General features: G+C 37.8%; 4 protein-coding genes and 1 pseudogene across 5 annotated transcripts; 4 read left to right on the top strand and 1 right to left on the bottom strand.

Moving 5' to 3' along the window:
- The first annotated feature begins 424 nt into the window (after positions 1-424).
- LOC103430470 (protein ACCELERATED CELL DEATH 6-like) lies at positions 425-3,670 on the top strand. Its single transcript, XM_029090014.2, has 3 exons — positions 425-1,764; positions 2,076-2,623; positions 2,731-3,670. Exons 1-3 carry the CDS (start codon positions 1,032-1,034, stop codon positions 3,391-3,393), a joined length of 1,944 nt encoding a protein of 647 aa, XP_028945847.1. The 5' UTR covers positions 425-1,031; the 3' UTR covers positions 3,394-3,670.
- Positions 3,671-3,899: 229 nt separating this feature from the next.
- LOC108174896 (protein AUXIN RESPONSE 4) lies at positions 3,900-6,657 on the top strand. Its single transcript, XM_017336431.3, has 2 exons — positions 3,900-5,497; positions 6,143-6,657. The coding sequence occupies exons 1-2, from the start codon at positions 4,139-4,141 to the stop codon at positions 6,380-6,382; spliced, it is 1,599 nt and encodes a 532-aa protein (XP_017191920.2). The 5' UTR covers positions 3,900-4,138; the 3' UTR covers positions 6,383-6,657.
- A 1,730-nt stretch (positions 6,658-8,387) lies between these two features.
- LOC103450938 (F-box protein At1g55000) lies at positions 8,388-9,705 on the top strand. The gene is made up of 2 exons (XM_008390342.4): positions 8,388-8,888; positions 9,109-9,705. The coding sequence occupies exons 1-2, from the start codon at positions 8,478-8,480 to the stop codon at positions 9,493-9,495; spliced, it is 798 nt and encodes a 265-aa protein (XP_008388564.1). The 5' UTR covers positions 8,388-8,477; the 3' UTR covers positions 9,496-9,705.
- A 103-nt stretch (positions 9,706-9,808) lies between these two features.
- On the bottom strand, positions 9,809-13,811 carry LOC103450939 (vacuole membrane protein KMS1-like). Of its 2 annotated transcripts, XM_029090013.2 has the most exons (9): positions 13,440-13,781; positions 12,869-13,068; positions 12,564-12,642; positions 12,054-12,353; positions 11,355-11,512; positions 11,064-11,180; positions 10,573-10,752; positions 10,453-10,495; positions 9,809-10,325 (listed from the first exon to the last, which is right to left on the bottom strand). In XM_029090013.2, the coding sequence occupies exons 1-9, from the start codon at positions 13,489-13,491 to the stop codon at positions 10,300-10,302; spliced, it is 1,155 nt and encodes a 384-aa protein (XP_028945846.2). In that variant the 5' UTR covers positions 13,492-13,781; the 3' UTR covers positions 9,809-10,299. The 2 variants fall into 2 exon arrangements, with proteins under 2 accessions (XP_028945846.2, XP_008388565.3); XM_008390343.4 differs by lacking the exon at positions 10,453-10,495 and having other exon boundaries at positions 13,440-13,811.
- Positions 13,812-14,777: 966 nt separating this feature from the next.
- On the top strand, positions 14,778-19,144 carry LOC139189920 (probable linoleate 9S-lipoxygenase 5; annotated as a pseudogene).
- Positions 19,145-24,449: the final 5,305 nt, after the last annotated feature.

Here is a 24,449-nt window from a genome sequence, read left to right as displayed (position 1 = left end):
AGACAACCCCGCTGATATGTTGACTAAGGTTGTTGGTGTAGCCAAGTTTGTTCATTGCTTGAACTTGGCTCATATTTTGCCTATATAAAGAAGACGTTGAGCAGTAGGAGTTTTGGAGCATTTGGCTCCGCATGAGTTGTTCTTTTGCTAGTGTTTGGGAGTGTTTTTGTGTTGGTTGGCTTATCATGGTGATTTCGGAACTTGGCCAAGGTGGAGATTGTTGGAGTATGTGGCCAAGTGGCCAACTTTTGGCTATAAAAAATTATAAAGAAAAAAGTGGACAATTAAACAAATCAAAAGAAAAGAAATGACAACATGATTATGTTTCCTTGTTTTGTGGCATGTTTTGTGGCTTTTTTTTAAAGCCATAATTATGAGGCTTTTTCGGATAGAAGAAATAAGGAAGGAAGAGCTCATTTTCAGTAAGTGAGCTCATTTTCTGCCAAGAGCAAGGAGAGTTGTAGAGAGCCCAAAAGAGAGAAGAAGTTGCTGCTTCATTTGGTTAGTAATCATCCACCAAAGTAGTTGTTGTTGTAATAGCGTTGAGCTATATGTATAGAGAAGAAATTATTCATCATATTTCTTCCTCTATTTGTTTCTTTGGTGTGTGAGAGCTATTGGGTGTATTGGGTTATTTTGGGTTGTGAGATTGTCAACACTTTGTAAACTCCCATTTGGTTGATAGTGGATTATTAGGTGAGCTCCTACTGCTCCGAGGACGTACTCCAGTTACACTGACTGTTGAGGAACCTTGTTAAAATCTTGATGTCTTTAATATTTTGTTCTTGCATTTTCATTTGATAAATTTCACGTGGGTTAGCTTGAGTTGGTTCCAACGGGTTTGGTGTTATCCTAGCACAACACATCTTACTAACTGTATGACCAGATCTTGCATCATCAGTTCGGAGTCGGACATCTTCCTCCTCCTCTAGTTTGCTTCGCAATTTCTTCTTTTCTTGGTATGAGTTATATATAGTGTTTCCATCAATCTTTATTTTGGCCAGTTGGTCGAGGTAGCGCGCATATACACCATGGCTGCTTCAAGTTCAAGACAAGACATTGAAACCTTGGCAAAGATGGAAGAAGGTGCTGCTCATGATCATGAGCACGGCGTGGAAGATATCGAGATGGTGAACACTGCAGAGCAATGGAATTGGGAGGAGGAGGAGGAGGAGAATATTGACAAATGCAGGGATCGTGAAATACGCGAGCATGCAACAACTGTCAATGATCCGAACCGTACAAGACCAAAGCTCAGGTCAGAAATGTTCGAACAGAGAAGCACCCTTGGGAATTACTTTATTCACTTGGCTTCAAGTGTGGGCGATCTGGGGAGTGTCAAACTGATAACTGAGCTACATCCGTCGCAAGTCCTGAAACAAAACAATGAAGGAAACCTTCCACTTCATTTAGCAGCAACAGCAGGACGTCTATCTACGGTCAGCTTTCTGGTGGAAATTTCCCAAACTAACAATTATAATCTACTGGTTGAGAAGAATACGAGAGGGAACACCGCGTTGCACGTTGCCATGGAAAATCGCCAAAAAGAGGTGGCTAAGTTCTTGATTAATAATGACGAATCGAGGTTTTCTCCAAATATTTATGGCAAGACTCCCTTGTCCATGGCTGCTGAAGCTGGGAATGTTGAGCTCTTTGAACATATGATATTTGGCAGACCTAGTCGGTTGCCCCTTGACAATTTTCCAGAGGAACGATGGGAAGGGAACTCAGTTCTGCGCGCTGCCATTCTAGGAAGGAACAGAGGTAATTTCTGTGTACCACAAATTTTATTTGACCTTTTTTCTGTTGAAATTGTAAGGGAGATCAGTTCGTCAGTGTTGTATTATGTCCGAGTTCCAAGTGATTCGCGCCAGGTTAATAAGGAACATAGTTAATTTCTGACGAACATCCATTCTTTCTGTGTTTCACTTTTATATATAAGTGATGCTAAACACACAATGTTGTGGTTCACCACTTCTATTAGAGGTTGTGTTTAGCAGGTATGTCAGTTTTGAGTGTCGAAATAGCATCGTTGTTTCCTTTTCTTCACACAACTATTCGTAAAATTCTTGTAGAAATCATAAACATAGTCCTGCTATGCATTTCTTCATCTCTAGTCGGGGCAACGGATGAAGAGGGGATAACTCCTCTCACACTTGGGGCATATATAGATGACTTTGAAACTGTTAGCACCGTGCTAGCAACTGTCGGAGGTTCAGCTGCCGCAAACAAAGAGGACAAAAATGGCTTCACTCCCATACATTTGGCTTCCAGAAAGGGCCACATCACGATTGTTGAGTTGCTTCTCAAACATTGCCCACCTCCGAGGAACTTACTTGACAAAAACAACTGGAATATTCTTCACACGGCAGTGTGGCATCGAAGAGACAACATGGTCAAATATTTTCTTGGCAAGTTTGAGTTTCAAGAGTTGATTAATCAAAAGGATAAATTTGGAAACACTCCTCTGCATTTAGCCGTACGGCAAGGGTACCCAAAGACTGTCAGCATTTTGGCATCAAGCAAGAGAGTTAACTTCAGCGTTAGGAACAATGAAGGCCACTCAGCAATGGACATTGCACGAATGTCCTTGATGGGCGAAAAAACCTTGTTTCTTCGCCGGGTAACTAATTTCCTCAACACATTTTATTTCCTGAACGAGCGCAGATTGAATTTTCTCAGTGTTCAGAACAATTCCCTTAATTAACTGCAATTTCCTTCTCCTTGCAGCCTCTAACGGTCATGGCCTTGACATTAGCAAGTGCTTCGCGTTCTCCAGAGAAGAGTATTTCTTCCAAAGTAAAGCCAACGGAAGCTAATTATTTCAACGTCACGGAGCAAAGGGGAGCATTTCTTTCTGTTGTCCCCGAGGACGCTAGTAGCCATATACAGACTGTCAATAATCTCCTACTGGTGTCAACACTCGTAGCCACTGTAACCTTTACTGCTGGCTTCACCATGCCAGGTGGATATATGAGCTCTGGAAACAACGAAGGCAAGTCAACTTTGGTTACAGATTGGCTATTCCAAACATTCTTGATATGCAACACCATAGCAATGTATAGCTCAATCACTGTTGCAATTGGTCTTTTGTGGGCGCAGACGGGTGATATGAGTTACGCTTGTTCAAAAGTTGGACCACCAATTTTAGGCTTAGCTCTTTCGATGATGCTTGTGGCGTTCATGGCTGGTGTTGCTTTGGTAACAAGTAACCTTACTTGGCTTGCCATATTCGTCGTCATCACGGGTTCAATCTTCCTCGTCATTGTATTACTGTTGCTTGTTTCATTGATCATCCCGATTTCTACCAAGCATCGCATTACATGTTTCGTTTTACGTTGTGTCTTCCATATGTTACTGAACATACCCAAGTATGACGATGTTGACGACTGATTATGAAAGAAGATTGAACTTTGGATTCGAAATCTATGCCATGGAAAGTTACAAAGACAAGGCATGTTGAGTAGGGTGTGAGAAGTAAGAAGGATCTTTGCGTGTCCTTCATGTATCTGTTCTGTATGTTTTCATAAATTGAAAGCGTAGGACGACTGTAGAATGCCAATAACATTCTCTTACTTAAATGTAATTTTGCCCTAAATTAGTTTATGAGTGCTTGGAATACCAAAGTACGTTACTTAATTCAATTGAACAATTTAATAATTTTGATAAATATCACTGCCTCCGGAGCACAGCATGTACAAGCTCATATATTTGACTGGCTTATCGTTGTCACTAGCTACTATTCTTCCCAGCCGAGCATCATAACTTATGTGGCCTAATTTTCTTACTTAATACAACATTAAAATTGAAGTGTGTTTGCCTAGTCATTGCCCATAATAAGAAAAAACTAGTTTAATTAATAATGGCATTATTGGAAGTCATCTGTCTAACACGCATGCATGTTTTTCTATGGCAATGGAGGTAAAGAGCGGGGCTCCGAACCGGAGCTCTTGTTTCGGAGCTCCGAAGAAGGCTTGGCGGAGATGGAGAGGTGCAATTTCGGATAGTCAAGGGCGGGGCTTTTGGAGAATGTCAGTCTGTATGTGTATACACAGCGTAACGACATGCCGTTTCCTTCTCACCTGAGAGCTCCAACGAAAAAGCACACACCAAAAGTCGGACCTCTGCTTTTTTTTTTATGCTCCCTCTCTCTCTCTCTCTCTCTCTTACTTTCCCACTTTACTTTTCAGTTCTAATCCGCAGATCAAAAAACCAACCGAAATCCCAGTTCAATTCGAACTCCCCATTTCCCGAAAGCTTCAAGCTTTTTTCAATGGTGACCATCACAGAGGAAAACGAAGGCCAACACCGCCGTGACCCGAAACCGAAACCGAAACCGAAACGGTCGTCACCAGAAGAGATCAAGCCAACTCCACCACCAAAACGCACTTCGCCGCCGCCAAAACCACCGCAAAACTCTCAAAATCCATTCGCTTTCTGGTTCTACTGCACTCTCACTGTCTCTCTCGTCACCGTCGTCTTCATTTCTCTCTCCTCTCTTTCTCCGCAAGACCCAAAGTCTTGGTTTTTGAGCCTGCCAGCCGCTCTCCGCCAGCACTACTCCAAGGGTCGCACCATAAAGGTACAAACTCACCCGAATCAGAACCCGGTTGAAGTTTTTTGTACTGAGAAAGGGTCTGTGGGATCGGAAAATGTTGTTATTGTTCATGGGCTGGGACTCAGCTCCTACTCTTTTCGAAAAGTTGTTAAATTTTTAGGGTCCAAAGGGGTTCGTGCGGTTGCGTTTGATTTGCCCGGAAACGGGTTTTCGGACAAATCGGTGGTGGAGGTTGGAGAGGAGGAAACTGGGATTTTAGGGAGGTTTTGGAATGTATATGGTGAAATTCAGGAAAAGGGTTTGTTTTGGGCATTTGATCGGATAATCGAAACAGGGCAGATGCCGTATGAGGAAATCGAAGCTCGGGTTTCGAAACAGAAGGTTGTGAAGCCGATTGAAATGGGTCCTGAGGAGATTGGTAAGGTGGTGGGGCAAGTAATTGAGACGACAGGTTTAGCTCCTGTGCATTTGGTGTTGCATGATTCAGCTTTGGGGATGGTTGCCAATTGGGTTTTGGAAAATGTGGGATCGGTGAGGAGTGTAACGCTTATTGATACCTCACCCAGATCGACGGGTGCTTTGCCTTTGTGGGTTTTGGGAGTGCCAATGATTAGGGAGTTTGTGCTGAGGTTTTCACATGCTTATGCTTGGTTGGTTAAAATGAGTTGCTCAAGGGGGATTGATGTTTCGGATGTCGATGCACATAGACTTCTGTTGAAGGGTAGGGATGGGACGAGGGCCATTGTTGGGATGGGAAAGAAGTTGAATCATAGCTTTGATATAGCAGAATGGGGGGGTTCGGATGGATTGAAAGGTGTGCCAATGCAGGTGCTTTGGTCTAGCAGTTGGTCCAAGGAATGGAGTGAAGAGGGAAACCGTGTTGCAAGTGCACTTCCACAGGCAACTTTTGTCACCCATTCCGGTGGGCGGTGGCCTCAGGTGAGGATTCGATATATTCATGAACTACTGCTTGTTTTTCTTGTATGTGACAAGGCTAAAAATCTCAATATTTAGGATACGTTTGCCTATGTCTTGGTTTCCTTGGAATAATACTGTTAAAAATTCTATATGTTGGAAATTATGGAACTTATTTAGCGATTAAACTTGTTTCCAGGGGACACAAGACAACACAAAACACTGTCCCTGTTTGGTTGTGAAATTTATGACTTAAAATTGCTGTAAAAGATTACGATATAATGGTATATTCACAAAGAGCATCGGTTGCTGGGTTGAGGAGGCTAGCTCTTGGACAGCCAGCCGAATCAATACAACCGGATAGTTCCTGCTTGAACATGTAGTTGTTAAGCGGTTTGTGGAAGGATTTATACCTATCTTACCAATGTTGTAGTCGATAGGTCAGGATACCTAGTGTATTGGGACAATGTTGTTAGTGAAATCAAAATACTTGATGATTTTGCCTACTTTATGCAAAGGAGTTTGATTTTACTTTCCATTTTTACGGACCAACTTCGTCCTGTGTTGAACAATATGGCATGTAGTTCAAGAAATCACTCTGTTTCAAGGTCTTCTCATCGTCGGTTGTGGAAGTTCTAATGAGCTGTTCTATTTATTTGGTTGATGCAGGAGGACGCAGCTGATGAGGTAGCTGAAAATATTTCTTATTTTGTGTCCTCATTGCCTGCAACTGTCAGAAAGGTTGAAGAAGAGCCGATCCCCGAGCATATTCAGAAAATGCTCGATGAAGCAAAAGGCAGCGACCATCATCACCATGACCATGGTGACGGGCATGACCACCATCATAGTCATGGAGCTAGTTATCCTGATGCGTACGGTCTTGGCCATAGCCATGGATTGGCAAGTTGATGAGTTTTATTGTGTTTTCAACTTTTTCCCAAGTCACCATGCGGTTGAGGTAGAAAGTAGATTCAGGCCACTGGATTAATCCATTTGCTCTGCCATCAACGCTCGGAAATTTTCCTGAATCAGCCGACCCCATTTAGTGGGATAAGGCTTTGTTGTTTGTTTGTACAATATTCCTCGATGAAGACGTTTGTTCTGCTGAATCTTTTAAGTTTGTGATGTATTGTATTTTGTATTCTGAATTTAAGAAAGGAAGCTGGTTGATATCTGTGATCAAATATGATACTTCTTTTTACCAAAAAAAAAAATATATATGATACTTCTGTATTTATATACGTAGTAGGAGTGTGAGACCTCTCATTCTTCCACTTCTGATAATGTATATTCATTACATAAATTTCTATCGTTCAACTTCTTAGTATTTATTTGAAGATCATTTTTACAAAAATTCATTCTAATCAGAGATCATTTAGTCTTCGAAATGTATGGAAGAAATTGCCGTAGTACTAGTAAGTAACATATTCAAGATGAATTGTTCATTTATTTAATACATTTGGATGACTAAACGACATTCGATTCGGATAATTTTTTGTAGGAATGATTTTAAAATGAAGATTAAGAAGTTCAACAGTTCCGATTATGGAGTTATACGATGAAGATGTGTTATCTGTAAAATGTGACGTATGTGTATTCCCAATGGGGGAACATAAGTATTATTTTTTGCAGATATACACCTTGTCTTGCATTAAGTCCACTTTCTCCCATATAATTTCCCTTTGGCATTCCCATTTTCCCCATTTAGAATTTCCTCCATTTTATAAAATGGGCAAAGGAAGATTTTTTTTCCTTTTTCGATAAAAGGTAAATTTTCATTACCAACAACTTAAAAAAACAAAAGCTCAAAAACACAACTAACACAAACAAAAGATGGCCCAGCACAACAACAATCCAACTCAAGGGTTGAGCCTGAAAAAGAAAAGCACATAACAAACTGAAAACCCCTAGTTGCATGGTTCCCCGGCCACCGCTAAAGCATGCTCCGTCGACAACGAACCAGCATCCCATCATACGCCAAAGGTGAAAACCAACCAAGTCCCAACGTCAAAAAGAGAAGCAAACGTCGTCGTCATCAATTGAACTCCACACAGAACCAATCTGCCGCCACAATTGGTAGAAAATCGGAGAGGACGTCAGTGGAACCACTGACACCAATGGTAGAACAATCGGGGAGAAATTGAAACACTCACAGTGAGAAAAGCTCTCACTCAGAGAGAGCTCTCACACGGAGAGAAAACTAATGTTGTCCAAAGAAAAATTCTTAAAACAAATAAGACTAATTATAAGTATGTCTTATTGAAGTAAAATCATTTGCTGCCATAAATTGTTTCACATTTAAAGTATAATTGACTTGCCAGGTATATGCATGATATTTTATAGGGAACTTTAACGAAAAGCATCCGGTACTGTTCACTTTAACGAAAAACCACATTTTTTCACTAAAAAGTCAATCCTGGTACTATTCACTTTACCCTTTATTTTGTCCTTATCATTAAACTCAAAGTTTTCAAGCCTTTTTCATTAGTTTTCCTTATTTTATATTGCTAGAAAGACCAATTTATCCTCAAATAATATCAAATTATTTTCGATGTACTGTCATATTTGACTAATTACAAAGATTTAAATTGTGAAAATTATGTGCAATTAACCTCTTTTTTTTTTGGTCAAAGTGAAATTAACTTTGTTCAAACAACACAATCAAAACAGAGCAGGGACCAAGTATTTACTTGGAACTTTATAAGAAGAAATTAATATTTTCAATCGAAAACTTAAGTTGGTGGATTAGAAACAAAACGAAACTATGAAGACGAATATGATAAGAAAAAAAAAGTAGATGAGAGAAAAGTGAAAATCCGAATAAAATACGAGGACTGTTGGTGAAAAATCGGTGATATTTCTGTGGCCCAAAACTTCTTTATATGGCCCAAACAAGACAAACCGCAAGTTTTTTGGGCAAGTTAGTTGACCGTTAGATGCCCGCCTTTTAATTCTGTTTTATAGCCCAAAACTAATCTCAATTCTCTCTCTCTCTCAGACGACAATGGGTTGCTGCGGGGACGAAGAAAACGACAACGACATCGTCAACCCTCTTTACTCCGACGCCGCCGCCCCAACCCTCGGCGACTCCTCCGACTCCACCACCACGATATCCCCTATGAACTCTCACTTCTCGGCCTTAACTTGCCGCGACACCCTCCGCCTCATCTTCGAGAAGCTCCCAATTCCCGACCTCGCTCGCTCCAGCTGCGTCTGCCGAGTCTGGAGCTCCGTCGCCTCCGATCAGGAGATCGTCGCCAAAGCCTTCAAAGCTCCTTGGAATCTGAAGGAGGTGATCGGAAAGCCGGCGTCTTCAAGCTTCTGGAGGGACAATTCGATCGGAAAATTCGCCATCTCGCACCGGATTGTCCGCGGGGACAGCGTCGCCAGCCTCGCCGTCAAGTATTCCGTTCAGGTACGCAAGCATTTTGGTTCTTAATTCTTATCGTCTGTTTGGTTGCCGAGAAAAATGAAAATGGAAAACACTTTTAGACCAGTTTGGGACTCCTTAGGTAGAAAACATTACATAGAAGTGCTTCTATAAAAGAACAAAAGTCGAAATTTTTGTTGAAAGTGCTTTTTGGAAGAGCAGTTGGAAGTGCTTTGAAGCACATAAGTTCTACAATTTCTTTCAGGTGATGGACATAAAACGATTGAACAACATGATGAGTGAGCACGGAATATACTCTCGGGAGAGATTGCTGATTCCGGTAAGCAATGCGGAGATCCTTTCGGAAGCTACGTGCTATGTTGAAGTGGATAATTATGCTAAGAGAGAGGTGGCTGTGTTGTATTTGGAGGGCGGCCCCGACCCGAAAACCATAAACAGCGGCAGCATCTCTTCGTGCTCTGTTTTGCAGAGCAAGAAAAGAGTGGTTGAATCACTGAGGAGAAGCCTGCGAGTGGATGATGCAACTGCAAGCTACTACTTGTCCATTGCCGATGGCGATCCAAGAGCTGCAATCTCTCAGTTCTCCCAAGACCTTAGGTGGGAGACCAACACCCACCTCGGCTCTGCTTAGGGCTGGTTCGGGACTGCTTGTGTCATAAGCGCTTCTGCCAGTAGCGCTTTCGCCAAGTGAATTTCAACTTGTAATGCTTGTTCTATCAGGCAATGAATCGACTTCAAATGTGTATAAGTGTTGTGATTTGTAATTGTATCCACATTGTCAAAGTGTTGTTATTGATAGAAAGCTTCTTGATTTGAATAGAGAATAGTGTTCCGCTTTTCATTTTTTGATTAACTATCGTTCATGAAATTTGAACTTAGAATCTCCTCCAACAAAGTAGAGACTAGATGTCACTAAAATAAACGAAATGACGGTGGAAATGGAATAGCAAAACATAAAAATGTCTTGATGGATTTTATTCCATTGCATTTCCCAGAATGGGCAGATTTCTAAGATACAAAGTCAGATCAAGAATCGCCGATAAACTTCCCCCTATAAATATGATACATGTAGATACTTCTACGGATTAACCTATGTTTCATTTCATGTTTTATACGTACAAATTGAAAGAGAGATAAACGGGTGGAAGCTACGGGAGAAATAATCGCGGCAGATACAAAAATTCTGCCGCTAAACTCCAATGCCGTGAATACCAGATAAGGAAAAATATAACCAAACCGGAACAGCCTTCGGAAGATTCAATCAGAGGCTTGGCTGCAACTAGCAATACTTTTTTGTTTGGATGTATGCAGATTGTTCGACAACGCAGTCAACTCCTTTTCATGTTCTTCCTTGAGAACGCTTTGTGCACTTGCCGTCACAATCTTGATGAAAAAGTTCATGAGCATGAGCCACACAACAGTGTTCCAAATCGAACTAAAGGATAAGTCCCACTTTTTCTCCTGAAAGCAAAAAATGTGAACAAGTTATATGTTAAGGACAAGCATGCCCAGTTATTAAGTACTCGAAACAGAAGTACCAAATTCCTCGGGTTCAGGAACGTGTATACAGATACAGAATTCAATTTACCAACTGGCCAATAGATTGCATTCCCCCACTTTCGGTCAAAAATCTGCCCAAACACTGTTGTTGGAAAATGAACTTAAACACAACATAGAGATGCTAAAGCCGTAATTCAGAAAACACTACCTCGCTGTTAGAGGCGACTGGAGGTGAGGCGTGTATATACTTGTCTTTCATTGTATGTAATTTGGTGATGAGGTTGGGCACAAACAAACCAAATCCAGGGAAAAAGCTGAACAACCAAATCAATTTATTTTCTACCAAGTCGAGAAGCTGATTGTTGCAAACTGAGATGATGAAAACTGTCTGCAATTACAGGGCAACATAACCACCTCAATTTATGTAAAGTTATGCATTGTTAAATGCAAGGAATCTTTAAATAGGAAATTATAAACCTCGGTAAGCATGTTCGGTAGATATAAAAACAAAACAATGTTTAAACATCTGATTGGACGAGCAGGATCCAATCAGTGATGCACAGATTGTTTTAGAAAAACAGTTCTTAGAACTCATCATAAATGAAGCAAAACACCTCAAAATAACAAGATAAAACCTCTGCCAGGACGAGCAGGCATCAAGAGGCTTCAAAATTTGATATATCTTATAAGTTCACAAACCTGTATGTGAGTCTTAATAAATGCCTTTCCAATCAATGTTGCTAGAAAGAACGTCCAAAATCGAATGCCAAATTGTCCACACAATATCCCAGCAAGGTCAAATAGAGGGTTGGGCACCTGAAATTTATTTTGAATAAACACCCTTAAAGGTCTCAAAAATATTTCTAAAAAAAAAGAGCCAAGAAAATAAAAAAGTGCTGCACTGCAAAAAGGATAAGTACAACATGTGTTGAAAGAACGTTGCAACTCCACGGGTACAAGTACTCAGTAGCATTAAGAAAGAAAAATTACCGAAGCAAGAACTAATATAGTTAAAAAGTTCAGATATTGTGTATGTGAAAGAAGCCATGATTTCATCCGGTTGAGGCGACTAGCTACCATTCCACTGTCTTCAGTTGATGAAGAATCCAATTCTTTCATGACTTCCAATTTTTGACCAGATATACTAGCTGCACTTAAGTATAGATAAGGAGAAATTCAGAAATTAGTGGTTTAAAATTTCAAACGTATCCAACTCACTCATCCTTACGGTAGGCAGTCAGATTAAAGAATCCAGAAAATTATCCTGACTTGTAAAGGGCCATGAAGTAAGTAAAATATGAACATCGCCACATGCGTGCACACAGACACAATTTTCATCATAGTGCCTACAGTTCTGAATTAAGTAATAGCCAGACAGAAAAGCTAACAAGGTACCTATGATATATGTCCACAAATTGAAATTATAGTAAACTATTCAACCAACGGCAGCATTATGAACTACCCAAGAAGTAAAAAAAAATTATACTTTAGAAATGTAGAATGTTAAGGCATCTTATGATCTTTGTACATGCAACTAAGTAACCACATATGCTCAAGATGCATCTATACAAATAAGAACATAGATAATGTGAAAAATTATACCAGATGAAGTTTTTCTAACAGGTTGTTCTTGACTAGATATTGCTTAATACAAAGATGACAGAGCTTAGCTTGTTGTTTTGTACTCACCAGCTCTTGATATGAAATAAGGAGGAAGCTCTCCCAGTGCAGTTCCAACTCCCCATAGAATGGCCTCTAACTGAACCTGAGGCAATATACTGCTAAGCGGAACCCTTGAACCGTGCTGTGATAACAATAGGGGTGTCCCATATTCAGAGCATTCTCTATCCAGCCATGAAGGACCACTTCTCCACTGAATGGTGTCATATGGGGCACTTTTTATGTCAACTCTGCCACAGTGCACGGCTTTCATGGTAAACAGAGCTACATGAGGCCCCAAATACAGCACAAACGTGTGCAAACCAGATCCTGCACAAAATAGTGATACAAGAAAAAACATTCAGAGTTTTGTGACAAATGTGCTACCACAGAATTTAAAAAAAAGAATCAATTGCAACTTCTCCATTTGGTTTAGTGTGTAATATAAATATGTTTCTACACGAGAATTTGGAGACAGCACAAATCCATCAACCCGAAACTCACAGTTTTCATGCTAGTTTGAATATAACTCACACTTACCAAGACCAATAGATGATGCTACACCAAGAGCCAGCCACCAGAGTCCAAATTGCAGATAACGAATAAGCTCCCGGATATGCTGCATTTTGATTAATTGTAAAATCAATAAAGGAAAGTCCAAAAGTACATCAACATTATGCAATAAACATGCCCGATAAAGTATATATAATGCAACATTCATGGGAAATCTTTATCCCAACAACCCATACAAACAATATTAAGCAAACTATATTAATCAAATAACGGTTACTCTAACTAAAAATCTAAATGCAACTGAACAAAAATGTCGCCCTGCGAGTAAATACCTCTTGTTGAGGTCCACCAACTGTCGCAGTGATCACTCCTATACCTCCTGCTAACATAATTAGAAGCAGAAACCAACCACCTCTCGCCATAAAACGCCGAACATATTGGCCAATAGCCAAATTGAAATACTTTAATGTCTTTAACGGTTGCGTTGCAAGCGTTAAATTTTCTAGTTCCTGGTGATGCTTCAAACGGAGTTCTGCGAAATTCAAAGATTACAGACAACCTTCAGATTTTCAATCTGAAAATTGGAAAAAATAAAACTACTTTCCTCAATTGGAATTTGATTAAACATTTAAAGAGTTAAAAGAATCAAACTTTTTGTTTTTATTTACCTACCCATAAAAGTTTGATTTCCATTTTATTTAAAAACGTACAAAAATTGAAACCTTCGGTTTCCATTTGATTTCCCCTTTCATAATTAGCTACAAAATTATAAAAATAAATTAATTAAATTCAGATTATTTTTGCTTCCCGAAAATTTAAAATTACACACCCCCACAATGTGATTGTGTAATTGCAGAGAAAATTATGAAAGGAATTGAAGAAGCTGCGTGCGATTTAACTCACCGGAGATGGAGGAATCCGTGGAATTCGACGAGGCTGCGTCGGTGGGATCCATTCAAAAACCCTAAAAACTGAATCGATACGTGCGATTTGGAATTTTTGGATTGGAAATTAGGGATTCGTAGAGAGAGAAATCGAAGAGCGCGAAAAGTGGAATCGAGCTGCTGGGACGCGGGGAGAGAGCGAGCAAGCACGGTTTAGCGTGTTTGTTGGAGACTTGGAAAGTGCCACGTATAGTGTAGGTTTTGACTCGGGTCGGAATTCTGTTTCTTCCGTTATGCTGACTTGGGCAGTCGTGACATATGCAGATGGACTTCAAAACGACGAGCGTGGAAAGGGAAACGCAGGTTTTTTTGTTGTTGTTGAAAGGGAAAACGTAGTTTGTTTTTTTTTTTTTTGAAAACTTTGATTATAGTGGTAAGATTTGTGTTCGTAGTTTAGTTTCGACCCTTTTAGATCATCTTTAATGGATATGTCAAAATTTATGAACTAGAACATTTTCAGAAAGACAAAGTTTTATTTTCGTATTTAAGAGATAAAAAGAGAGAAATCAAAATATTTATAATTTTTTTATTTCAAAATATTCGATAGATCAGTGCAATCATAACCATTAAAACGAGTTTAATCTAAAGGCCTAAATAAAGTCTAAAAATATTATCTTTATATATATATATATATATATATATATATATATATATATATATATAGGAGAGGGATACGTGACACTATTTTTTTTATATAACTTTTGGCACACATCATTATGGAGCTCGCTTTGTAATTATTTCAACGATCCAAACCGTCTATCTTTTATATATTGTTTGAAAGATCATATCCAATGGATTTTGGTCACCATCACTTAGCCATCCCTACAAGTAATTTTGATAAGTTGTGCTAGACTTCTTCCAAAAAAAATACCGATGACTTGGCACCAATTATAAAAATAATAATAATAACTCGAACGTGCCTCCATTCATTTAAAATATCGCGGTCCTTATTAGTTCATTTTATTGATTCACCTCATACAAATTAAGAGTTCATATTTTTCTTTCTCTCTCTTCAATGCCCGAATCTCTGGATCCTTGAGCTCCGGAAAGAGAGGATCTCGACTCCATAGCAGATGAACATGTACTGAAACTTCTCCTAAAAATGCTCACTTTTCGTTTTCCCTATAAATACCACAGCGCCCTGCTGCACTCTTCCATTACCAACTTTCAACTTTCGATTCATTTCAGCACCCACCTATTTTCTTAATTCACAAAAACATATATATTCTTTTGGTTTGTAAGTCGCAATAACATATGTTCTTTGCTTAGTTCGTATAAAGCAAAACAGAAGAACAAAATGCTGCAGAATATTGTTGGGAAGCTCGCAGGTCACCAGGAAAATGGAAATCATGGAAAGATCAATGGGACTGTGGTGCTGATGAAGAAGAGTCTTTTGGACTTCAACGACATCAACTCTTCGGTTCTCGATCGCGCACATGAGTTGATCGGCCAAGGGGTTTGCCTGCAGCGCATCAGTGCCGTTCATGCTGATGATGCCGGTGAGTTCATTCTTTCAGTGAAAGTTTATAGTTTCTATGGTTTTTTATGGTAAATGGTAAGAATGCATGATTAGGGAGAAAATTGAATATTTGAGTCTTTCATCAAGCCTAGAGATCATTTGAGTTTTGTTTTAGATTGGTTTAAGATTTGAGCCTTTGCTCTTGATTATCGTTTCATTTTTCTTCTGCTTCTTTTTCCTTGATGCAATATTTATCACAAGATTAATCACTTGTCTTGTTTTTTTTCAGAATAATCGATATTCAAACACACAAAATTGACCAAATTACTGACGTACATTCAAATACAAGTAGGTAATATACAACTGTAAAATTTACTTATGTTAAATATTATGTCGTGATTAACTTTGCATAAATAAGATTATTGTAATTGATATGGGAATGAAATTCTGATAGCAACTGTTCTAGTTTGTTTCGAGAGGGTACCCTTTTTTTTTTAATTCATTTTTTTATAAATTTTTTCTTGTACCTTTTACTTGGCTGGGAATGGAAACTGACACATCTTCAAAGTAAACGACTTGGGTCACAAAAATTAGTCTTTTTTTCCCTTTAATATTTAGGTTCTAGAATATGAGTAAAAATACAACCAAGCCTGCTTCCACTCATGAGTCCTATTTAGGCATGAAGGGGGACCAAATCATAAATTTGGATTATGAAAATAGATCATATGCTTAAAGTACAGTAGGAACATTATAAACTTTTTTTTAATAAAATAAGTTCTTAAATTCATCAAAAACTGTTAATTTTATCCCTACTATATAATCCAAAGCTATTCTATTAAATTTTTCATCAACTAAGTCACGTGACTTGCATGTGACTTATTTTAGAGGGTAATACCATCATTTTCTTTCCTACCATCCATAACGTTGCATATTGGTTGTAAATCTAATTTCTAATTTACTCTCCAAAGTAAACTACAGGCTTGGAAAACTATCAATCTATCTTCCAAAGTATATCACATGCAAGTTGCGCGACTCAAAAAGTTGGATAGAATACATTTGAATCTAATATTAGGGATTTAATTAGCAGATTTTAACTAGTTTAAGGATTTTCTTTCAGAATTGTTTAGGGACCTAATTTTCACACGGATAATAATTTAGGGACTAAATATGCACAACTCTTAATATTAAGGGCACTACAGTCAATATATCTTAACAAAAATCAAAATTATGACTCATTTGGAAGTGCTTTTAAAATGGTTGAAAGCACTTATGGTAAAAATATTTTTGGATTCAATTCTTAATAAGAATGCAAGTAAATTCTGAAAAAAAAAAACACTTGATGTGCTTCCTTCGAGTGCTTTTAGAACCCCAAAAATATTTAAGGACCTAATTTTCACTCGCATAATAATTTAAGGATTAAATCTACACATTACTCTTAATTAAAATGCAACTAGGTCTAATTCGAGTATGAGTTGCAACCAAAACGTATATGGTAGAACTTATAGAGGGGTCTTTAGAGGTACTATAGACAATATAGACAATATACCTTAACAAAAATTAGAATTAAATATTAATGGTGCACAACATGAGGAGCTATATAAATAAATATATATATATTTTTTTTTTTTTTTTTTTTGGGGTGGGGTGGGTAGGGCTCTATGATATGGACTAATTAGTCTGGTTGTGATTATGTCATGATAACTTGATAAGTAGGATTAGAAAACTGGTATTGGTTAAGTTCAAAAATTGACCTAATTAAGCTTGTGAAAAATATGATCATGATTTCTAAATTATGGTCATTAGCCATTCCCTTTGTTGTTTTTCTTAGTGGTCATGTCATTGACTGATTAGACGGGTAAATTCTTACCTTTTACAGCCAAATACCTGTCTAAGCCATCAGTTTAACCTGAAAATGAAGCACCATTCAACTGGAGATGGCTTTCAAACCCTTTTTTTACTACAGTTTCTCACTTTTTACCACATCCAATTCTTTTTTTTTCCCTTGAATATTCTGAAGAAACAACTTCAGATTTGTTCATAACAAAACTTGAGCGAGTTAAGCCAGTTGTACATGAGAGTGTGCTAATTCCTTTTCAGTCGAGTTCAAATTCCACTCTTTGTACATCAAAGTAGTTTGTAATATTGCATTATAAAAGATGAAAGTAGAACTTGAGCATGAACTTGGTATATTTTCTTGAATGATAATTATGATTTGATTTTTTTGAGTTAATATATAGAAGTATTTTTTTGAACTTGGTATACTTTCTTGAATGATAAATTATTTTATGACTAAATAATAGATGTGTTTTTGTAGGAAATGGGAAACTTGGAAAGCCAGCATACTTAGAATATTGGGTAACCAAAATCACATCTTTAACACCAGGAGAGTCTGTATTCAAGGTTACATTTGACTATGACGAGGAAGTAGGAGTTCCAGGAGCATTCTTCATAAAAAAACAACCACCACAGTGAGTTCTTCCCCAAGACCGTCACACTCGAAAATGTTCCCGGTGAGGGCCGTGTGCACTTCGTTTGCAACTCTTGGGTGTACCCTACTGAAAAATACACCAAAGACTGTTTTCTTCGTCAACAAGGTAACGAATGATTTGCACGCTTCGTTAGTATCTGCTGTGACTTTTATTGTGAGGTTGAAAATATATGGTATCCTAAGCTAAAGACTAAAGTTCATGCCTGCTATATGTTTGTGCAGACTTATCTTCCAAGCGAAACACCACTGCCGTTGCGCAAACACTGAGAAGAACAACTAGTACATTTGAGAGGAGATGGAAAAGGAGAGCCCCAAAAGTGGGACAGGGTTTATGACTATGCTTATTACAATGATTTGGGGAAACCTGATAAGGGTGCCAAATACGTCCGTCCTGTTCTCGGAGGGTCTAGTGAGTACCCTTACCCTCGCCGTGGAAGAACTGGCCGACCACCAACTGAGACAGGTTAGCCATTTCTAAATATTGCTCTTTTATTTTTAGAGTTAATAATGAGCAGTCATAGTTAATCTAGTTTTCGATTAATGACGACTATCTTCACTGAGATTTTTCTGATCTTATTGCATGCAACAGATCCTAACAGCGAGACTAGTCTGCCGCTTATTAAGAGCTTAAACATCTATGTGCCAAGGGATGAACAATTTGGACACTTGAAGTTATCAGACTTCCTGCAGATCTCATCAAAAGGTAAACACAAAATCTATGCTTTCTAACTTGGAAATGATTTCCGCACACTTTTTTTCTCTGCTTGCAAACCGTGTGTATTTCTAGCGTTTGAATTAAATAAATCAAAAGAGAATCAAGGGGCATAAATAAACCATGGTGTGCAAAAGGAGAAAATGGGGCGTGGAAATTATTTAACTTAGTAATAATATTCATTTCTTGTTTTGATCATATTGCTTTGCCTTTGATCAAAACAGAGGAGTGGCAGTGAAGGATGCAAATTCTCCACACGATCTTCGCTTACTGATCCAGGACTACCCGTCTGCTGTCGATGGGATTGAAATCTGGTTTGCCATAAGAACATGGGTTGCAGACTACTGCTTTTTCTACTACAACGACGACATAATCCAGAAAGACGCTGAGCTCCAATCCTGGTGGAAGGAGCTAGTAGAGGAAGGCCACGGTGACAAAAAAGAAGAGCCCTGGTGGCCGAAAATGGAGACTCTCGAAGAGCCAGTCGAAATCTGCACAACCATCATATGGACTGCTTCTGCGCTCCATGCGGCTGTCAACTTCGGACAGTACCCTTACGCAGGGTACCTTCCCAACAGACCTACCATAAGCCGAAAATTCATGCCCGAAAAGGGAACTCCTGAATACGAAGAGCTCGAGTCCAACCCGGACAAGGCGTTCTTGAAAACAATCACTGCTCAGCTGCAGACAATGCTTGGCATTTCCCTCATTGAAATTTTGTCTAGGCACTCTACTGATGAAGCGTACTTAGGGCAGTGAGACACGCCCGTGTGGACAGCAGATGCCGCGCCATTGGAAGCTTTCAACAAGTTTGGAAAGAAACTGGCTGAGATTGAGGACAGAATTACAAGTATGAACAATGATGAGAAGTTGAAGAGCCGCGTCGGACCGGTGAAGGTGCCTTACACATTGCTGTTTCCTACTAGTGGAGGAGGACTTACTGGCAAGGGAATTCCCAACAGTGTCTCAATCGAAAGCTTCTGTGATTCTGCAATCTGCATATAATTATAGAATTAGGTATACTTAATTAGTATTAAGCAAAGGTTACATGTGATACCTAATTCTATAATTATATAATTATATGCAGATTGCAGACTTCAAAGGTTAAATAATGGGAGTCCCATAATTATAGAATTAGGTACATATGAGACGGATCTGTAGCACTTCAAAGGTGTAGGACTCCCATAATTATAGAATTAGGTATCATAATTCTATTAATTAAGCAAAGGTTACATGTGATTCTGCAATCTGCATATATCAGCATGAGATGAAAATAAGAAACTTTAGTCTAATAAATTTCTTTGAGAGGAAAAACATTCTCCTTAAAAAGCACACAATGTTAATCAACTTAATCCTAATGTTAAAAATATTTTGTGACTATAAGAAAATTAACCCACGTAAATATGCTAGAATTTGAAATCATCAATCAAAGTAATCACTTAAGCTAGCTAACAACTAATTTTCTACAATGGTATTTTAATTTGCAGCTTTATTAAAAGTATTAATTGAACTAACTCCTTATTGTAATTAAAAAAAAGAGTAACTTTTTATTTCTGTTATTATATATATATATATATATATATATATATATATATATTTAGTCTCTTCTTTCATTAAAAAAAAGTCATTGACACTTTCATAAGAAAACTTCATTAATTTAATAAAATTTTACACGTATAGTTATACAAAAAAATGTTTTTAGAACTTAACGAACCAACTTTTGGTACATTTAGATTTTAAATGTACCAAGAAACAAAATGTACAAGATACCATAAATCAAACGTACCAAGATTATATATAATCAAATGTACCTCTAATAAAATTGTAGAAAAAATGTTTAATTAAATTCTAAAAAAATGATGTTTAATCAACCAAATTAAAAACGATGCGCTTATATCAAAACTGTGATATCCTGTTTCGAGATTTATTTTATTTTATTCTCAGTAGTAATGAAATTATCAAAATACCCTTAAGATGCTATTTAGGCATTCCACGTGGATCTCAACTTTCTTTTTATTTTCCAGTCTTATTTTACTATTTGAAAATAATACTCATTTTTACGAAGGCATAATTATAAACGAAACTCAATTTAAAATTATAACAAACAAGTTACGTTAAAAAAATATGTAAAAGTACCTGAGACAAATTCAAAACGCGAAATTTTCTCCTTGTGCAGCGTCTACCGCTGCATGAAATCTTTTTCGAACAAGAGTCAGCTACGTGCAGTTTTAAAAGCTTCCACTTGTGTCTGATGGGAATTCAAGACATGCAATGCAAGTGCCATTAAAATAATAGTGTTATTAGTTTTTAAAATGTCTTTTCCTTTCACTATCCATCAAACATCATCTCCCCATCACATTTCAACTTTTCTCCTCACCTAGCCGTTTCAGGTTTCTCCCTCTCTCTCACTTTCTTTTCCTTTTGACCGGTTCTTCCACTCTCTCTCATTTCCCTTACACTTTTTCTCTCTCTCTACCCACTTACCACCATCAGACACTTCTTTACAGTTCTATTAAAATGTACTTTTACTCTCTCACACTCTTTCTTCTTCTTCATCCCTGCAACCTCAATCTCTTACTAACTCCCGAAGCTTTCTCTCTAGCTCCATCAAAACCAGCCACACCAGCACTCGTTCCTTCACAACTTTAACCCCAAATCTTGATACTTCGAACCTTTGGGACATAGGGAACACGACTACAGCTTTGCATGCAGCATCAGAGCAACTCCGAGTGCTCTGCCATTGAAGATCGGAGAGCTTCGAGCTCCTACTCTTAATCTCAGGTGGGATTCTCTCGTTCTCTTCAACTTCTGGGCTTCCGTTTGTGATGGAAATGAATGTTATGTTAAGTTCAAACTTGAAATCCGTGTGTTTTTAGCCCTGTTATCTTCTGCATGTGCATGCATACTTTCCCCGACAACAAACTCCGGCGACCTCCGTGGCTTTCGAGCTATTTTCCGACCAAACCACTTGCGTCTTGGTAAGCTTCAACTCTTTCTCAAGGTTTTCTTCAAGTTCTAACAAGGTTTCATGCATTCATGTGTGTTTCAGTACGTTTGAGAGATGAATATCTAACCCACCATTTTTCCGGCGAGTTGTAGGACTTTTGCTCAAAACTCGGCCAAATCTCTTTGGTTTGGTCGATTTTGAAATCACAGAACTCTTTCCCAAAGTCCGAAGAACTAGTTTCAGGCAGTGCATGCTCAAATGCATCAAGTTTGTGCGAAACTCAATTTTGGCCCTGGCTTTTAAGCCAATTTCCGGTCACCTCCGACCAAGTTTTGTTTCCCCGAGAGGTATAAAAATGTTCCCCTCGTCCTAAGCTTCGTTTTGATACCTCTTGTGTGAAAAATGGTTGAGAAATGACTCTGTTGTGTTATTTTAGAAATTTCCGACAAAAATCCAATTCTTGTGCAAACTAGGGGAAATTAAGTTTAGTGCACTAATTATTATTAGTTTAGTGATTAGTGTAATAACTTCATGTATAGGAGATGATCACCCAGAGAAGTACCGCGAGCAGAATAGTTGGACGATTACAACCTATGTGTATCTGTGAGCGGGTATTTTCGTTTTATATGTATGCGTTTTTTCCGAACAACTGTTTTTAAATATATTCTGATGTGACATGTCATGTCTAGCTTTACAAATAAACTTTTACTGCACTTTATGTTTTTAATATTATTTGTGAGCATAAACTATGACACGACATTTTTACGTTTTATCTGCTTATTACTACATGTTTGTATGGTGTCTCTTAGTTATTTGTACTGTCCTTGGCCAAGGACTAGCTTCACGTGTAGTTCACATGCACCGTTTACATTCGCTTTGGATCCAGAGTTAGGCGTCAGCTTGTCCTGTATGATGTGTTGGACTTATATGTGATGCGACTGGTGCAGCTCACGTTATGTAGTACTAGAATGTAAAACCTACACCCAGCTTGTTCCACTATCTGAATACCTTTGTAGTGGACTTGTGTGCCTACATAAATTAATGAGTATTGTTTTCTTGTGATATCGATTTGAGATTTAATGTTGAGACATCTTGTCATCCTACATCTTACTACATACTATTATTATAATATTTTTGGGAAACTATATACTTGTTTTAGGGGTTACATTTTTCGAGTTTGAAATCACATAACTCTTTCCCAAAGTCCGAAGAGCTAGTTTTAGGCAGTGCATGCTCAAATGCATCAAGTTTGTGCGAAACTCAATTTTGTCCGTGGCTTTTAAGCCAATTTCCAGTCACCTCCGACCAAGTTTTGTTTCCCCGAGAGGTATAAAAATGTTCCCCTCGTCCTAAGCTTCGTTTTGATACCTCTTGTGCGAAAAATGGTTGAGAAGTGACACTATTGTGTTATTTTAGAAATTTCTAACAAAAATCCAATTCTTGTGCAAACTAGGGGAAATTAAGTTTAGTGCACTAATTATTATTAGTTTAGTGATTAGTGTAATAATTTCCTGTATAGGAGATGATCACACATAGGAGTACCACAAGCAGAATAGTTGGACGGTTACAATGTGTATCTGTGAGTGGGTTTTTTCCTTTTTACGAATATATATATGCATGTGTTTTTCCGAACAACTGCTTTTAAATATATTATGATGTGACATGTCATGTTTAGCTTTACAAATAGACTTTTAGTGCACTTTATGTTTTTAATATTATTTGTGAGCATAAACTGTGGCATGACATCCTTACGTTTTATCCGCTCATTACTACATGTTTGCACGGTGTCTCTTAGTTATTTGTACTGTCCTTGGCTAAAGACTAGCTTCACGTGTAGTTCACATTCGCTTTGGATCCAGAATTAGGTGCTAGCCTGTCGTGTTGTATGATGTGTTGGACTTATATGTGATGCGACTAGCGCAGCTCACATGATGTAGTACTAGAATGTAAAACCTACACCCAGCTTGTTCCACTATCTGAATATCTCTATAGTGGACTTATGTGCCTACATAAATTAATGAGTATTGTTTTCTTGTGATATCGATTTGAGATTTAATGTTGAGACATCTTGTCATCCTACATATTACTACATGCTATTATTATAATATTTTTAGGAAACCATATACTTGTTTTACAGTGAGGGGTTACACTTCGAAAAGGTTTTTACAAAACTTTATTTTCAGGCACACTCACCCTTGTTTTTCGCCCCTCCAGGATTTTAATGGCGAAGGTTACGTGACAACGAGGATGGTTGGCAAAAGCTGCTATGTAGGAGACTTGTCCTTTCGGTATAAATATCATTACTCTTCATTTACTGCAATTTGTCTATGCTCTGACAGCACTTGTGTGATATGGGTTCAATCCCCGCTCACATGCGTACTCCAAATTAGTCACTTTTAGGTTTTAATTTATCCACATTTTCCACATCACTACACTTTATGGCTTCGTCACCTCCCAAGTGTCGGCCATCACATCGCGATTCGGGTGTCCAGGTGGACATTCCGGGTACGGATGTGTCAAAAACCTCCCAAAAAATTATATAAATAAATGAGTACAAACTTATTTTAATTTATTTTAATTTTGTAAATGTTTTAAATTGAGAATTAATTAGCAGATTAATGAAGGTGTGAATATTAAAGCCCTAAATCAATTAACCAATTTTTGTTTTAAAAAAAGTTATATAACTGACAAGTAAATACATTAATACATTAAGTTTAGGGATTTCAATCAAAACCTGAAAAATAATAAGGTCTTAATCTTTATAGAATAGATTTTGATGATTGCAATGGCACTCTTCAATTAAACGGCTAAAATATGATTATGTTGTGTTAGGTCAACAAATATGATTCATTGCCAATGCTTTATATCATATTTTTATAACAAAATAGCAAAGTTTATTATATACTTCTTCAATATCACTTAAAACGGTCTAGAGGGTTTGTCCTTGCATATGTGATTTTATGTTTGAATCACTCTTTCTCAATACCACTTTATACAAAAAAAAAAAAAAAAAAAAACCTTCAACCATACGGCCAAGACGCCAAAATGTCAAATTCAAAGATGCAATAATTATATGTATTTAATACAATTATTTTCTGATAGTCACATATAATTCATATAAATATATGTATTTGATACAATCACTATCCGACCGGACCGACCGTTCAGATGATGATTGTATTAAATACATATAAATATTGTAGCCAAATCCAGAAAATCAAACCAACAAATCTAAAGAGGCAAAACTAAAACAGACCTAAACTGCACATGCAACACACGCTTGTAAAATTCTTAAGATTACAAAATGACTGGATGTTTAAGTCATCACCAAGTCAACACCGGAAAAAAATTAAACATTTATTG

The sequence above is a fragment of the Malus domestica genome, chromosome 12 (genome assembly GCF_042453785.1).
Source record: "Malus domestica chromosome 12, GDT2T_hap1".
NCBI lineage: Eukaryota > Viridiplantae > Streptophyta > Magnoliopsida > Rosales > Rosaceae > Malus > Malus domestica.
The sequence above is the reverse complement of the archived record's forward strand: the minus strand, read 5'-3'. Positions and strand labels throughout refer to the sequence as shown.